The following is a 15,071-nucleotide window of genomic DNA, read 5'->3' as shown; positions in this document are numbered from 1 at the left end:
ACTTTATAGGAAGATATCCGAACGTATACTGAATCCAGAGCTGCTTGGTACTTGTATTTTATATATACACCCAAAAAAAGATTACAAAAAGAAGGGGCGTATGCAATGATGATGACCAATGATTTTGGGTTGTTCCTCAAACTCTTAGAGCTGTGTTATCTATTCATCAGAATTGTGGAAAATGTTTCACTTTAAGTAAATTTCGAATTGCCTTTATCTAAATACCCTCTAAACACCATATTTTGACAAATTCTCTTATTAGTAGACTTTGTTAACCACTCAACGTTAATGCTTAAACTAGTTGCGAATTACAAACATACATAAAGCATCGTTTGAAATGTATTATATTTCGACTGAACGAAAACAATGTTGGAATATGATTTAGCTACTGCACCTGCTGAGGCAAAACCTCTTAACTTATACAATCATATTGACTACAATTTAGCATATTCGTTTTTTAGAGGAATATCAACATAACAAATGCATGCATAATAAAGTTAATATACATACATATGTACATATGTACACTTTCGGACAGAGGATTAGCGATGATCCGAAATAAAAACTATTCCATCTCTGAATTCGTTAAGAGATAGATGATGATTCCCAGGGTTGTACACTTTTAACTCTACCCGTTTTCAATCATTTATTAAGGTCAGCCGCAATTATGGAGATCCTGTCGCCAATCTTTCACGGCTTTAGCGACGTGCATAGTTTCATTTTCTTGTTAGATGAAACATTTAAAAAGTTCATAGTTAACCCTCTAACTATCTAAGACCTCCTACAGCCGGGCTAACTTTATTCGGTCGCCCTATCTAATCTTTCTAAGCGGGATTCTGCGAAATGCGTCAAACATAAATAACTTTAAAAGCATTTATTAGGTTAGGATTATATTCTTGATTATTAGGAGCTGGGTTTTAAAAAAGGCCTGCTTGTAGATATGTGTGAAAATCTCCCAAGCGAGCCACCTAAAAAAACCTTTGCTTATTTTTTACTCAGAAGTACCTATTTCGATTCATATGAATAAAGGAAAAATTCATTTTGAACAGTTTTCAAAGATTCGAACTTGTACCAAAGTTACTAGCAGCTATACTTTGAACACTTTTTTTCATCTTACTCGCTGCTTTTATCTAGAATTTTTTAGCCTGGCTGTTTATTAGGCAAATATCTAAAAATTGTTTGTTTCTTTCTTTTTTCTAAGCCGCGTAATTTCAAAAGATATTAAGAAAAATCAAAATATTTCTGTGTTCTGGATGCGATTATAAAAAGTCTTTTACCTTATACCAATCTTTGATTCATAACGCATCGAATATTTATTTAAATATTAAATTTTCAAGTTATCGCTAAAAAACGAAGATTTTTCATTGCTCAAGGCTTTTGATGGTAGGCTTTTGCTTAAAATTTTTGACGTTTATACGCCGACAATGAATATTAAGCTAAAAGGTAACAATGATCCTTCGGATACAAATGGAAGACGACGCACATAACACTTCCCTTAACCACTAATTTACCATAAAACGAATGACACAAAAGTTTCCATTTAACGTTATAATTCGTTTATCACTTACATGACTGTACCTCTGGTTCCGACGCCACACTAAGACTAAGACTGTCTTTCTTCCGAAATGGGGGCCTTAAATATATGTACCTCAAGAGGGCTGATCAATGTCTATTGAAAAGTGCTTATTCCAGGAATAGGAAGTCAATAATGGAACAGGTGGAATAACCAAAATTGCTTGAAAGGGTATACAAAGGTTGGGTTTGACCGTTACTAAGAATAAATATGTATTACATATAATATTTATAATTGCATTTCGTTTGCACCTTATCAGTTGTGTTCCACTATTGCGATCAGATAATCATGAAAAATATAAACGAAAGCAAATCCCTCTTAATATGTAGAATAACCTTGAAAATAATTTGCACAAACATATTAACCATTTTATACGTAAGTATGTTGTTTTTATGTACATATATCTCTATGTGTCTATCCCTACTTGCAAGAACGGCAGCTATGACAACAATAGTGAAAGTAAATTAAATCAATTTTATGTATAGTACCTAATGAAGCCTTAGCTTAACTCATATAAACGCTGTATACATACATTATGAACAGGAGCGGACTTAGCTTTATTTAGATCACTTGGTTATAATCACAGAGACGTTCTATCCCGGTTTCGAAACTTGAGGTATCTAAATTTTAAAAACCAAATGCAAGCGAATTTTGTGAATTCTCATTCGCTATTGAAAAGTTCCGGATATTAATTGCTCATTTTGACAATCTTTTGAATTGGTACTAAACCTTCTTGATTTGCCAGTTTCAATGATTCGTCGTTATAGGATATCTATACCAAACCCAAAAGTCATTCTATATACATATGTATGTAATTCTTTAGAAATGTTGTCAATTGCCTAGAGAATCCCCTACTGTATTTTGGTTTCTCTCTGAACAATCAGCTGATGCATTCTGTTGTGTGCCTCCCATTTATGTATTTGGAGGCGAAACGAACATATTTTTATATTTGTATATATGTACATACATATGTACATACATATGTATTTATGGTGGGCCTGTCCATGTCGCTTTTGGTTGCCATCGCATTCAGTTGTCGTCAAAAGCAAAAAAGCATCGCAACGATTGAGATCGCGTCGTCGGATCGTCATCTATAAAAAGACATAGTTATTTGAACAACAACAAAAATCCAGTCAGTCGCACATTATGTCAATTTTCTCGAAAATTTTGCTATTCCGATGTGCTGCTGGTGGTGGAGGTGGGCGAACTATTGCTACAATTGTTTAAATTTGGTTAAGTTTTTGTGGTAAATGAAATTCATTTTTATTGATTGATGAATCAATTGGAAATGTTGTAGCCCATCGCCATTACAGTGTTCCGGCACAGAATCATTTACGTGAATTGTTGAGCACTCAGTTGACCAATATTAAGGAGGCAGGGACCTTTAAGGCTGAACGTATCATAACATCAGCACAAAGCACCGAAATTACTGTCCAAGGTAGTGATAAAAAGATACTCAACTTTTGTGCGAATAACTATTTGGGGTTGGCGGTAAGTTCAAAATTGGGACGACGATGATTAACTGACTTCTGATAACTTTTAACTCCATCTAGAATAATGAGGAAATTGTCGAGTATAGTCAGAATTTATTGTCCAAATATGGAGCCGGCTTGAGTTCAGTTCGCTTTATTTGTGGAACTCAGGATATACACAAGCAGTTGGAGAAAAAGATTGCCCAATTTCATGGAAGAGAAGATACCATACTCTATGCCTCGTGCTTTGATGCCAATGCTGGTCTATTTGAGGCGATTTTAACTCCCGATGATGCTGTCTTTTCGGATGAACTGAATCATGCCTCGATTATTGATGGTATACGTCTTTGCAAGGCCAAGAAGCAACGCTATAAGCATCGCAATCTTGATGATTTGGAGCAAAAGCTGAAAGACGCCACTGAGTCGAGATTAAAATTGATTGCCACCGATGGAGTATTTTCAATGGATGGCAATATAGCGCCATTGGCACGAATTGTCGAATTGGCCAAGAAATATAACGCCTTAGTGTTTGTCGATGAATGCCACGCGACGGGTTTCTTTGGTGCCACCGGACGTGGCACTGAAGAGTATGCCCAAGTTATGGGCGAAGTTGATATTATCAATTCCACTCTTGGTAAGGCACTTGGTGGCGCCTCTGGAGGCTACACCACTGGGCCAACTGAGCTAATTACATTTTTGCGTCAAAAATCACGACCATATCTATTCTCGAACACATTGCCCCCGGCCGTGGTTGCAGTTGGCCTAAAGGTAATGGATATGCTGCTCAGCTCAAGCGAGCTAACTCAACGTGTCCAGAGTAATACACAGCGTTTCCGTAGTGCCATGACCAAGGCTGGTTTCACCATAGCCGGTGAAAATCATCCCATTTGTCCAGTGATGCTTGGCGATGCACGTCTAGCGTCTAAATTTGCCGATGAAATGCTAAGTAAGTGTCTCAAAAACCCGCCCGAAAACGTTTATTTACCCCGGCCTAATGTTTAAAATTGTCTTTACTGCTTTAGCGCGTGGAATTTATGTTATCGGCTTTAGCTATCCGGTGGTTCCTGAAGGCAAGGCACGCATTCGCGTACAGATTTCAGCTGCTCATACTGAGACGGATATCGATCGTGCTATTGCAGCCTTTATCGAAGTGGGACGCTCCTTGAAAGTCATTGAATGATTGTGAATAAGATCCAAATTAAAAACTATGTGCATTTATTATGATTAAAATAAATAGAGAACATTTAGATACATATATGTAGATCTATATAAACTAACGTGCTATCATACTACAGTTGGATTTTGGGCTCATACACTGGTATAATTTGCATATGTATGACAAATGACTTATTTGTTAACTGCAACTTTAGTTATATGGAGTTCTATCCCAATGAAGTTGCCCTTCTTTTACAGCCTCTTTGTTTGCCCACTTTCGATAGATGAGATTATAAATGGCAGATGGAACACTTTCAAGGGTTAAAGTTTACTTTAAAAAACTGTTAACAAATATTTCTCACCTGTTCGTAAGTATGTATCTACACATACAAATGGATATGTAAAACGAAAAATATCTACACCAAAGACTGATCAATATCTACCCAGTATGAGTTCGTAACAATTTCAGTTTGTCTCAAGATTGAGTCTTAATTAGGATAAATTTCGTTTTGGCCTAATTTCTAAAAACTGAAATCAAACTACCTGTTCCAAAAAAACGGCAGCTGTAAGAGGAAAATTTAATTTTTAACAATTTAGTTTAGATTTTTATATAGATGGGAAAACTAAAATTTTGAGTAGTACAATTACATCGGTCACGTTGTTCGGACACTAAATAGTCTACAACTAGTAAAATAACTCAATATTGATCAAATTGTAATATGATAAACAATATTTTTGATATTTTAAATGTTTTATAGTCGTTTCAGTTTCGGATATTTGTACATAGGAATAGGTTTTGAGGGAAAGGGGTCTTTGATATTGATATTGTAACAGTTCAATAGATAAAATATCGTTCTTGGGGGAGGCCTGATTCGGTCCCTTTACTATAAGCGGACATATGACTTCTCATAGTTGGTTCATGTTGGTATTATATTCTTTATAAAACCGTATACTTTATGATTTACGAGAATATTTACCTTGAAAAGAATTTGATGAAGTCTAAAATATTGTGATTGTGATTAGAAAAACAACTAAAGTCGACACATCAGAACCATGTAGTATGAGGAAAAAATATTTTTGCAAAAAATAAAACCATTTACAGTGAGACGTCGATATAACAAAACTGATAATTCTATTGATTCACTGAGGGGCCTTTTCGATTTTTAAGGAGACTTGTCATAAATTCAGTTCATCGAGGTTTCACTGTGGTAGGTATTCACATGAAATAAAAGATTACTTCCAAAAAATATAACTCAAATTCATCTAATTATGTTGTTGTTGTGTCTATGGTGGTTGTATTTTATTTGGTTTATAAGCTTAACTTAAATTACAAATAATAATAAAGAAATCTTTTTTCACTAACAATATTATTACACAAATAATAAACTGTTACAGTCGCAAAATTGAACTTAAATTTAGATTGCACTTGAAATATGACTGCTTGCCGCCTCGCCCTTTATGCTATGTTTAAGTTTGAGGCGATAAATGCATATCCGCCAAAAGGGCAAAAACATAAAATTAAAAACAAAAAGAAAGATACAAAAATAAGCAATAACAAAGAAAAAACGATTAAACAAATAGTATATAAGTATATGACTTGTCTTACACAATTTAATAAACTAAGCAACATAATTTGTTGTATAGATTAGTATTATATTCCAAATATTGTCATAAGTTGAAGTTATGTTTTGAGATTAAAATCATGCGTGAACAAGCCTATGAGAAGGAAAAAAAATAAAACAATTCAACACTATTATTCAAAACAAAAAAAAAAAACTTTTATAAAGCGCGAAATGTGAGAAGATTGGGCTAAAAACTTTTTTTTTGTTTCTTTGTTTTTTTGTTGCTTTTGATTAAACATATTGCATTTGATGTGACTATGAATACTTTGGTTAGTTTTGCATCCAAATGAGTGAGGTGTGGCTGTTAGTCCATTCGGTTTCGTTCTATTCGATTCGATTCGATTTATTTGTTAACCAATCCCCGAGCTTTGGGATAGGCCGAGGCTGGTTTTTTGCTAGGCACACGACCAGTGGGTGGACGGCGATTTGAGTCCGCACTGGGCAGACCACGACTGGATTTGATACTGCGGACACCGCCACCAACACCACCATTGCTACCACCAACGCCGCCACTACCAGGACTAATGGCGTGTGCAGGTACAATACCATTTCCTGGGCCACCTGGAGATCCAGCACCACTTCCTCCACCACTACTGCCGTTTATGATATTCTCGAGACGATTGCGCAGCGAATTGGTATGGGAATCTACAATGTCGATATCATCGCTGCCCGTTTGCATGGCCTGGGCTAGGACAGCTTGCAAGGAGGCTGACACTTTGGGTGTGCGGTATTCCTGGGTGGTGCGACAAGGCATTTCCAATTCATAGCCGACAATATTCTCGCTTTTGAAACGCAATGAACTGGGTGAATTAGATTTAGCCTCCTGTAGGGCATATTCAGAGGTGGGACGCCTGCGCTGTGGATGCGATACGGGACGTTTGCTGCCAAATTTTCCATCCGGTGTCAAGGACATCGGCAGTGGCAGCGATGAGAACTTCCATTCCTCTTGCTCCTCGTCGTATTTGGCCTGCGTGTACAGCCGTTGCTTTACCTCAATGGGCACAAAATTGTCAATTATTAGGAGCTGACGTTTCAACTCTTTGACCAGCTCATTTTGTGCCATCTCCAATTCACGTAGATCCTGATTATGATCGTGTTTGCAATCATTCAGTTCCTGCTGCAATGCCAAATATTTGGCGTAACATTTGGACAATTTACGCTTTTTCAGCTCAACTTCTTGCTCCAGGGAGATGTTGCGTTCACGAATTTCCAAAGTGGTCTCTTCTTGCAGCTCCAATTGCTGTTGGATTTCAATTTCCCGTTTTTTACGCTCAGCTATCTCCACCAATTTCTTTTCCAGCTCAATTTGACGTTCACTATAGGTATCCAGCAGATTTTTGCCGCCCCTAACTAATTGGCCTTCCAATTCGGCCAATTTGGCTGCTAATTTAGCATTCTCTACACGCTCTTTTTCTAGCTCCTCATTCGATTTGGCCACCTCTGCCTCATTTTCTTTGTCCGCTTCAGAATCGGTTGAGTCTTCTTCCTCCACCTCGGGCTCTGTGTTGGTGGCTAATGCCAATTGTTGTTCCTTAGGTTTGGGTCTCTTAGCACGCGGCTTTTTATTAGCTGCTTGTTTCTCACTTCGCTGTTGCTGCTGTGGTGCTATCAACCGCTTGAGACGCTCAATTTCCTCTTGATACTCCTTAAGCTTAGCATCCTGAGGATCCTCGTTCTTGATGGGCTGATTCTGTATGGATTTCGCTCGCGATGCATACCGCAACGTTGTTAACGTCTCATTGTAATTGTAATTTGAGGGTCCAATGTTGGCTATCATAATTGTCTTGGAATTACCACCCAGCGAATCTTGGAGTAATCTCGTTAACTTCGAATCCCTATAGGGCACATGGGGTGAACTCTCGGCCAGGGCCGATATAACATTGCCCAGTGAGGACAGAGCTAAATTGATTTTACTGGCTTCCTTAAGGCGTTCAGCCGACGCACCCGTTTTCGATTGACGTTCACTGCCCGCCAGATCGATTAGATTCAGTTTTCCCACCTTTATGGTATTCGTCTCTGTGTCGCACATTTCGATTTTGATCATAAAAATGGCATGTGAACTAGAAAACAAAAACAATTTCAATAAGATTCAGTTTCATTGAATACGAATAACCTTCCACATACCGTGAACTATGCTCGTTCATGTTGGTGAAACCAACCGTGCGATTCTTGTTACCGAGTTGCATCACTCGAGACATATCTTCGACACTTTTGCAGTTGATGGCATGCAGATTCGGTACATAAACGCCAGAGCCACGCTCACGTACTTCCAATTGCTTGGATTGCTTAGGTTTAAGCAAGTCCCTCAGCTCTTCCATATAGATTTCCAGATAAGAAACATCAACAAGAAATTGAAAATTCTCTGTGCGATTAATATGCAGCCAAATTTGCTCAAATGTCCGTGGAATGATGCCTATTAGTTCATCATTCCCTCGGGCTCCCTCCATGGTAAAGGTTTTGCCAGTACCCGTCTGGCCATAGGCAAAAATGCAACCATTAAAGCCCTCTAGCACAGAGCTGACCAATGGAAAGACCACTTCGTGATAGAGAGTTGTCTGTGTGGCGCTGGCATCATAAGCTGCATCATAGGTAAAGACCTTCCGTTGCTCCTTATTTACATCAATCAGATTTTGTAGTTCCACAACACCACGATTTGGATAGACGGAGACCACTTCTGGGGAGCCCTCGGAACGTTCACGGTTGCTCATGGGACGACATCGGACAACCACTTGAACACACTCATTGGGCGTCTGCTGCTGCTGACCATTTGCCGTCCCGGGGCGTTTACTCTTGGCACTCATCGTAATGTATACGTCGTATGTATTATGCTATGACTAACTTCTCTTCAACTCAGGCAGCAGTTGCGCCTCTGCCTTTGGCCTCGGCGGCAGCAGTAGCTAAGACAACGACAAGTGGTGCAAACGGGACAACAAAAAAACAAATTGCCAAATAAAATCAATAATTTCATTTCATTGACGCAATCGTTAGCCAAAAATTCACTCAACTTTAAGTCAATGTGTAGCTAATTGCCACCAATATATAATTAAATATAATTTTGGCTTTGTTTGCCTGAAGTAATTACCTGAGTTTTTAAATTTAAGCCAAATTACTTCACCTTGAAGTTCCGTTTCTTTTTTGTTTTTGCTTTATTTCAGCTGCGGCTACTGTTACTCACTGGCTGAGTTATCGACGGCAATATTGCTATCGATAAATGGGCGATAGTAGGCAGCCCTGGTAAAATTAATGAATGATTCAAAATTGCAAGGAAATATTTTCTTATTCTACTTAAAACTAAAATAAAATCCAATAAAAAAGAAGATATTCTAGTCACAAAAGCTGCAAATATACGGTTAAGGTAAATATATAAATATGTATTTTTTTATTTAACTATTTGCTGATAAATAAATGTTATAAACATAAACTTTTTTAAAAAATATTCAATTTTATTTACAATTTGTTATGAGGTTATGAATGTTTCGATGATTTCGGGTTATGAGATGATTTTATATCCCCACGCTTTCGCTTATTAAGTGGATTGCGAGGATCGTAGGCATCGTACCAGTCATCGCCCTTATTATTTGCATCCTTGGCCAAAACTGGAGCCGCTGCTGCACCATTAAAATTCAAAGTATGCGACAGCCAGTCATCTCCAACTATTTCTTTTTCCACTTCACTGTCATCAGTGGATGGCTTAGAATTGTCGGCAGCATCATCATCTGTTTCGGATTTTTGTTTAATACTATCCAATTTAGATCGGAATTTTGAAAGCAATTTTAGTGTAAACTCTTCCCTGAATGTTGAATACATACAAATTTATATCAGGTGATAACTATATAACATGTTTCTTGGCTTACCGTGAAACATCTTTGGATGTGGATAGTTTAGTTTTCTTTGTATATAGCTCTTTTGATTTAAGGAAATCTTCAATATAATGATTATCTCCATCCCCTTTGATATCAGGTTTGCTGGATTTCTTGTCATTAGTGTTGTTCGTAAGGAGTTTATCTTTGGAGATTTTATCCATTTGATATTGTTTCTTGAGAGAGGCAATTTCCTCGCGTATTTTTATTCTAAAATGAATGAAAATTATTTACGATCAAAAAGAGAGATTAGTTTAAGTTAAACCTACTTTTCTTTTGAGATCTTAAGCGCTTGTTCTTGCTGTCTGGTCATTAGCTGGTCCTTATCATAATCCACATCCTCCTCCTCACCATCACTAACCGTGGTTTTGGCTGGAGGATTTTTTGATTTTGATAGCTTTTTTTTTATCAGCTCTGATGCCGAGTGGGTTTTTGTATTTGATTCCTTTTGTTGCTCCTCTTGATTGTCGTCGGAAACATGATCTTCGCTATCCGGATGCTCCAATTTGGGTATTTGAATGGCTTCTTTACTTAGTTTCGGATCATCCGTGGCATCGTGCAACGATTTCGCTTTACCTGCATTTTTCTTTACATAGACATTAGTTTCTTGCTCATCATCTTCGGCTTCTTCACCAAAAGACAGCAGGCCAAAATTTCTTAAGTCATAAAAAAGTTAAAGTCAAGAATTGAAACCGTCAGCTTTATAAATTTATTACTCACTTAACTCCTTGTCTTTGCTTTTTGCTTTTCTTGGGTTTTGTTTCTGTCTTATTTAGAGACCGTGGAACAATGTCATCAAAGGGATTGCTAAGTACTTCGGCCGCTACAATACGATGGGCATGCATAGGTCGTTCCTGGTGATCTACCATCCCCTCCTCCAGTTTTAGCATATTGTAAATGGTGTCACCTGTTACCTTGCCGAACAGAGTATTTTTATTCTGCAACTCTGGTGTAGCATCAAATGTGAAAAAGAACTGTGAAGCATTGTCATCTTTCCCTGAATTGGCCATTCCTAGAAGACCCCGGCGTGTGAAGCGCAGTCTTGAATGGAATTCATCCTTAAATGGATGTCCATAAATAGACTCGCCGCCAGTTCCATCGCCATTCGGATCACCACCCTGGACAATAAATCCCTTGACCAGGCGATGAAAATAAGTGTTGTTGTAGTAACCTTCTAGGCATAGCTGGACAAAGTTTCGACAGGCTTTAGGGCACTCGCGAGCCCACAACTCGATGTCAATATCGCCCACTGTGGTTTTTAGAAGGACCTTGCCCGACGTCAGCGGCTCCTGTATATAGATGTTGCTCATCTTTGTTGTTTTGGTTTAATTTTTACTCTTTACGATGCTGGACTGTAAGTTTTTATTTACTATTTATCAACAAATTCTCTTTACCAGTCGAATTGCCAAAGGTAAAGTGTTGCGAAGCAGTTAAGGTAAATTCGATAGAAGTATCGACATCCGATTGGCAGCTAGCTGTCAACATTTTTGAATTAGCCAATGAAATCCGTTACTAGGCAACGGTTGCGTGTGTTTTCATTTTGCTCATTGGAAATTTAATAAATTTATATTATGAATTTTAACGACGATCCGTTAGCTGAACTCTTGAGCGACAATAGTTTGGACAATGATAACTTCTTTGATACACCATCTGGTGGTAATTTAAAAAAGCCTTCGTCTGGCAACAAATCCAGTAAAATTGTCGATCTATTTGGCATACAAGAAGAAACTGAAGCAGATGTCCAGAGTCCAGCAGACGTCTCAAGCAAATCAAAGCCCATTGTCCATAGCACGCCGCGGATTGTCAAACAGAAACCATCGCTTTCGCTGGACGATGATGCTGCCGTAGCCGATGACGATGATCTGGGCTTTGATCCCAAGCGTCCAAAGAGCGGCGGAGCAAGGAAAAATCTTTTCGATGATTTACTGCCAGCAGCTGAGCCAAAGAAAAACATTTTCGATGACATTTTAAGCAGGCCAGCAACGGCCAAACCTTCCATGTCCCGCCAGTCAACGGATACAACTACCGAGAACTCGCAAGCACGACCAAAAACCTCTACAGGTAGACGTAGTTCGGCCCAATCGGCTATTGTTAATGCTGATCCTCTCGGCCTCTTTGGCAAAGATGCTGCGACAAATGCAAATGTGTCGGGCATGTCCACACCTGTTTCCAAAAAACGTGGAGCTACATCGACTACAGCAGATTGGTTGGGTTTAGAGGCGGGTCCTAGCCAGATAGAAGAACGGCCGCCTACACCACGTTCGCCACAGACTGTAAAGGAGTCTGTGGTCGTCCCCAATCCATTGCTTCCTACTTCAAAGATGCCAGACTCTGAGGAGGAGAATAGATTACCAATAATGGCAGCGACTGCCGGCAACTCGGCCACACAGAATATTCTTCTTCTTAACAGCCTAAATCTTGAGAGTAGCCACAAATTTGAGGCTTTGCAGCAACAGGAATCCCAATTTCTGATTGCTGCCCAAATGAAGAGCCAGGAGCGTGCTTTATTGGAAATGCAACGACGCCAAGAGGATCAGGATCGCAAATTTCAATCTCTTATCCAGCAGCAATTGCAGCGTCAGCAGCAAATGGAAGAGCACATTAAAGTGCAGCAGCAGAGAATCAATATGCATATTCAACTAATGATGGCACAGCCTGTTCATATACGTGAAATGGAGACAGTCGAAAAGGAGGAGGAAGAGCAGAAGTTTTCAAAGCCAAGAGAACAGGAAAAAGAAGAGAAACAGGCTGCAAAACAGGAGGAGAAAAAAGATCATGATCAACTTTTGCAGCTGGAGTCCGATGTCAAGCGAAATATGTTGGAAAAACTACGGCTGGAAGAACTAGTGGCCAACATGAAGGTGAACTACGAACAGGAAATTGAGATGATTGAAGGATCCTACAAGTAAGTCGTGAACTCCATTGTCTCCACTATCTTTTCGCGCCTAATATTCGTTTCTTTTTTAGAAAGCAATTAAAAGTCCTTGAGGATCATCTGTCGGCTGTTGAGGAACGACTTAAATCAGAGAATGGAGAGCTGCGCCAATATTACCTTGACAAGCTAGAGAAACTTAAGGTTGACTACACTGAGCAGATAACTAATCTAAAACAAGATCAAGAGGATGAAGTGCGGAAATTACGAAATTCTCATGAAATGGATTTGGAGGCCATTCGGCAGGCCAAGTTATTGGAAATGGCAGCGTTGCAAAATCATGGGAACTATATGGAAACTCTACGAACGGCCTCAAATAATCTGCAAGAGTTAAGCAATGGCCTAACAACCGGTCAAGACCGACAACGCCAACTGGAGGTCAGGGAAAAGCGGTTAGATGATCAAGAGCGTCGCCTAAAAATAGATGAGGAGAATGCAGATGAGGAGAAGCGCCGCCTCATGGAACTGGTCAGCACCTTAGAGCTACAGTTAGGTCGTCTGTCTAAGGAATCTGCCGAGGAGAACTGGCAGCTAAGGCAACGCATGGCCAGCCTTGAGGCAGAGAAGAAGGCTTTTGAGAATGAGAAGTCATTTCATCGTGAGCAAATGGAACGTGATGAAAAACGCATTGAGGAGCTGAAAACTCTGCAATTGGCAGAAACAGAGCGACTGCATCATGATCTTCAGCAGGAACGCTCACGTATAGCCGTGGAGCGACAGCAGCTAGAAATGAGGCAACAACTTCATGACGAGAACGGTCATCATGATCAGGAACGCATGGAATTGGAAGCCCAGCTTAAAGTGGCCCGGGATGCCATCCGTCGGGCGGATGAAGAGCGGGAACGCTGTCACAAGCTGCAACGTGAGGTGGAACAACGTAAGCGTCTTCTTCTAGATAAAGAGAATGCTCTGAATCTGCGTGAAGATGAGCTGGCTCAATCTTCTAGTGCGTATCGTATGGCTACAGGCCGCTGTCAAATGGTGGAACATAAGGCCCGCGAAACCGAGCAATTGCTACAAGCCAAACTACAGTTACTGGGAAAACGTGCACATGAACTGAGCGAGAAGGAGGCACAATTATCACAGGAGCGTATGCTTTTAGCCCAGGATCGCATAACTTTGCATAATTTAAAGAAACAAATCGCACAGAGTAGGTGCGCGCTTTGTAAAATGGGAGCGGAGAGTGCCGAATTAACCCTCCGGATGGATCGAAAGGCAAAACATCTCACTCAAAATGTAACCCAGCATACTGATCCGGCAGATTTTCTACTTAAGATATCCACTGCCAGTCCCGGCCCGGCAGCAGGTTTAACCCAAACTGATATTGTTGAGCGTATGCTTGACGAAAATATAGAAGCATCTTATCGTAGAATGTACAATGTACCGCCGGGAGGCTCATCGGATGTGGAGTACGATGGATTGACCAGTGGTCTCGATGACGATTCGAAAAAAATGGCAATGGATAATGGCAAGACATTGGATTTAGAACATATGTTCTAATCGAATGTAGCAAAACTAAACAAAAATAAAAAATAAAAAAAAAAAAACAACAAAAACGAGAAACTGTAGAACAATATCAATTCAACAAAAACGTTAAAGCACCTCTTGTTAGCGACGACATTTATCTGTTATTCTGTATTGCGTGAGGTGGCATCCCTGTATTTGCGTTATCGATAACAACATTTGACCAATATCGCTGGATGCCCCATCCACAGAACTAGTTGAAAAAAGAATTCGGGAGAACAAAAAATTAATTTTTCTAGACAAAAATCGCGGGAATTATTACGTACAAAATACGCTAAATGTTTACATACACGTTGCGTGTGTTTTTCCACTTTGTAGCATAGTTAAACTAGGTGAGTTTTGTGGCAAATGGGCATTTCGGCTGCCACACGAGATTGAGAGATGAAGGCAACGGCACAAAATATTGATGTGAAAAAAAGAAAGTGTAGAGAAATTTTCCTTTTACTTCAGTTGCAGGAACGCCAACGCCAACGCCAGAATATGTTTGTTTATTGTTTATTTCATTAAACTCGAATTAAAGAGAATGTTTTCTTGATTTACTATGGTTTTTTTCTCTTCAATTTGTTAAGTTTTTTTTTTATATTTTGGAATTATGGAAACTAAACATCAACAGAAAAAGCGCGCCATTATTTTCATGCCATGACGTAGGCAGAGAGTAAGGCCACGAAACCAGAGTGTTTTGGTGTAATTTTATTCAAGTGCAATTGCAATTGTTTAAGGCATGCATAATGCCTCTGCATATAAATATATATAAGTACATATATTTATGTATATACAAAAATATACTAGTTTGTGTGTGTGTGCGTGTGTGTAGCAAATAATTTTATACATTTTGTTGTTGTATTTTCTGTTTTCTGGCGGTGCGCATACGCCAAAGTACACGCTCGTCAAAACATACAGAAAATCTCTATTCTTTTGCAATTTGTTTTGATT

General features: G+C 39.1%; 4 protein-coding genes across 4 annotated transcripts; 2 read left to right on the top strand and 2 right to left on the bottom strand.

Moving 5' to 3' along the window:
- The first annotated feature begins 2,630 nt into the window (after positions 1-2,630).
- Positions 2,631-4,302, top strand: Gcat (Glycine C-acetyltransferase). The gene is made up of 4 exons (XM_068293454.1): positions 2,631-2,771; positions 2,871-3,064; positions 3,127-3,991; positions 4,068-4,302. Exons 1-4 carry the CDS (start codon positions 2,720-2,722, stop codon positions 4,223-4,225), a joined length of 1,269 nt encoding a protein of 422 aa, XP_068149555.1. The 5' UTR covers positions 2,631-2,719; the 3' UTR covers positions 4,226-4,302.
- Positions 4,303-5,464: 1,162 nt separating this feature from the next.
- On the bottom strand, positions 5,465-9,009 carry Klp68D (kinesin-like protein 68D). Its single transcript, XM_068293465.1, has 3 exons — positions 8,905-9,009; positions 7,947-8,719; positions 5,465-7,882 (listed from the first exon to the last, which is right to left on the bottom strand). The coding sequence occupies exons 2-3, from the start codon at positions 8,621-8,623 to the stop codon at positions 6,166-6,168; spliced, it is 2,394 nt and encodes a 797-aa protein (XP_068149566.1). The 5' UTR covers positions 8,624-8,719; positions 8,905-9,009; the 3' UTR covers positions 5,465-6,165.
- Positions 9,010-9,167: 158 nt separating this feature from the next.
- LOC137579794 (spliceosome-associated protein CWC27 homolog) lies at positions 9,168-11,439 on the bottom strand. The gene is made up of 4 exons (XM_068293610.1): positions 10,403-11,439; positions 9,952-10,338; positions 9,677-9,892; positions 9,168-9,612 (listed from the first exon to the last, which is right to left on the bottom strand). Exons 1-4 carry the CDS (start codon positions 10,990-10,992, stop codon positions 9,288-9,290), a joined length of 1,518 nt encoding a protein of 505 aa, XP_068149711.1. The 5' UTR covers positions 10,993-11,439; the 3' UTR covers positions 9,168-9,287.
- On the top strand, positions 11,228-14,114 carry twy (twitchy). The gene is made up of 2 exons (XM_068294639.1): positions 11,228-12,587; positions 12,650-14,114. The coding sequence occupies exons 1-2, from the start codon at positions 11,254-11,256 to the stop codon at positions 14,112-14,114; spliced, it is 2,799 nt and encodes a 932-aa protein (XP_068150740.1). The 5' UTR covers positions 11,228-11,253.
- Positions 14,115-15,071: the final 957 nt, after the last annotated feature.

This window comes from Drosophila tropicalis, unplaced genomic scaffold (assembly GCF_018151085.1).
Source record: "Drosophila tropicalis isolate 14030-0801.00 unplaced genomic scaffold, ASM1815108v1 contig_1190, whole genome shotgun sequence".
Lineage (NCBI taxonomy): Eukaryota > Metazoa > Arthropoda > Insecta > Diptera > Drosophilidae > Drosophila > Drosophila tropicalis.
The sequence above is the reverse complement of the archived record's forward strand: the minus strand, read 5'-3'. Positions and strand labels throughout refer to the sequence as shown.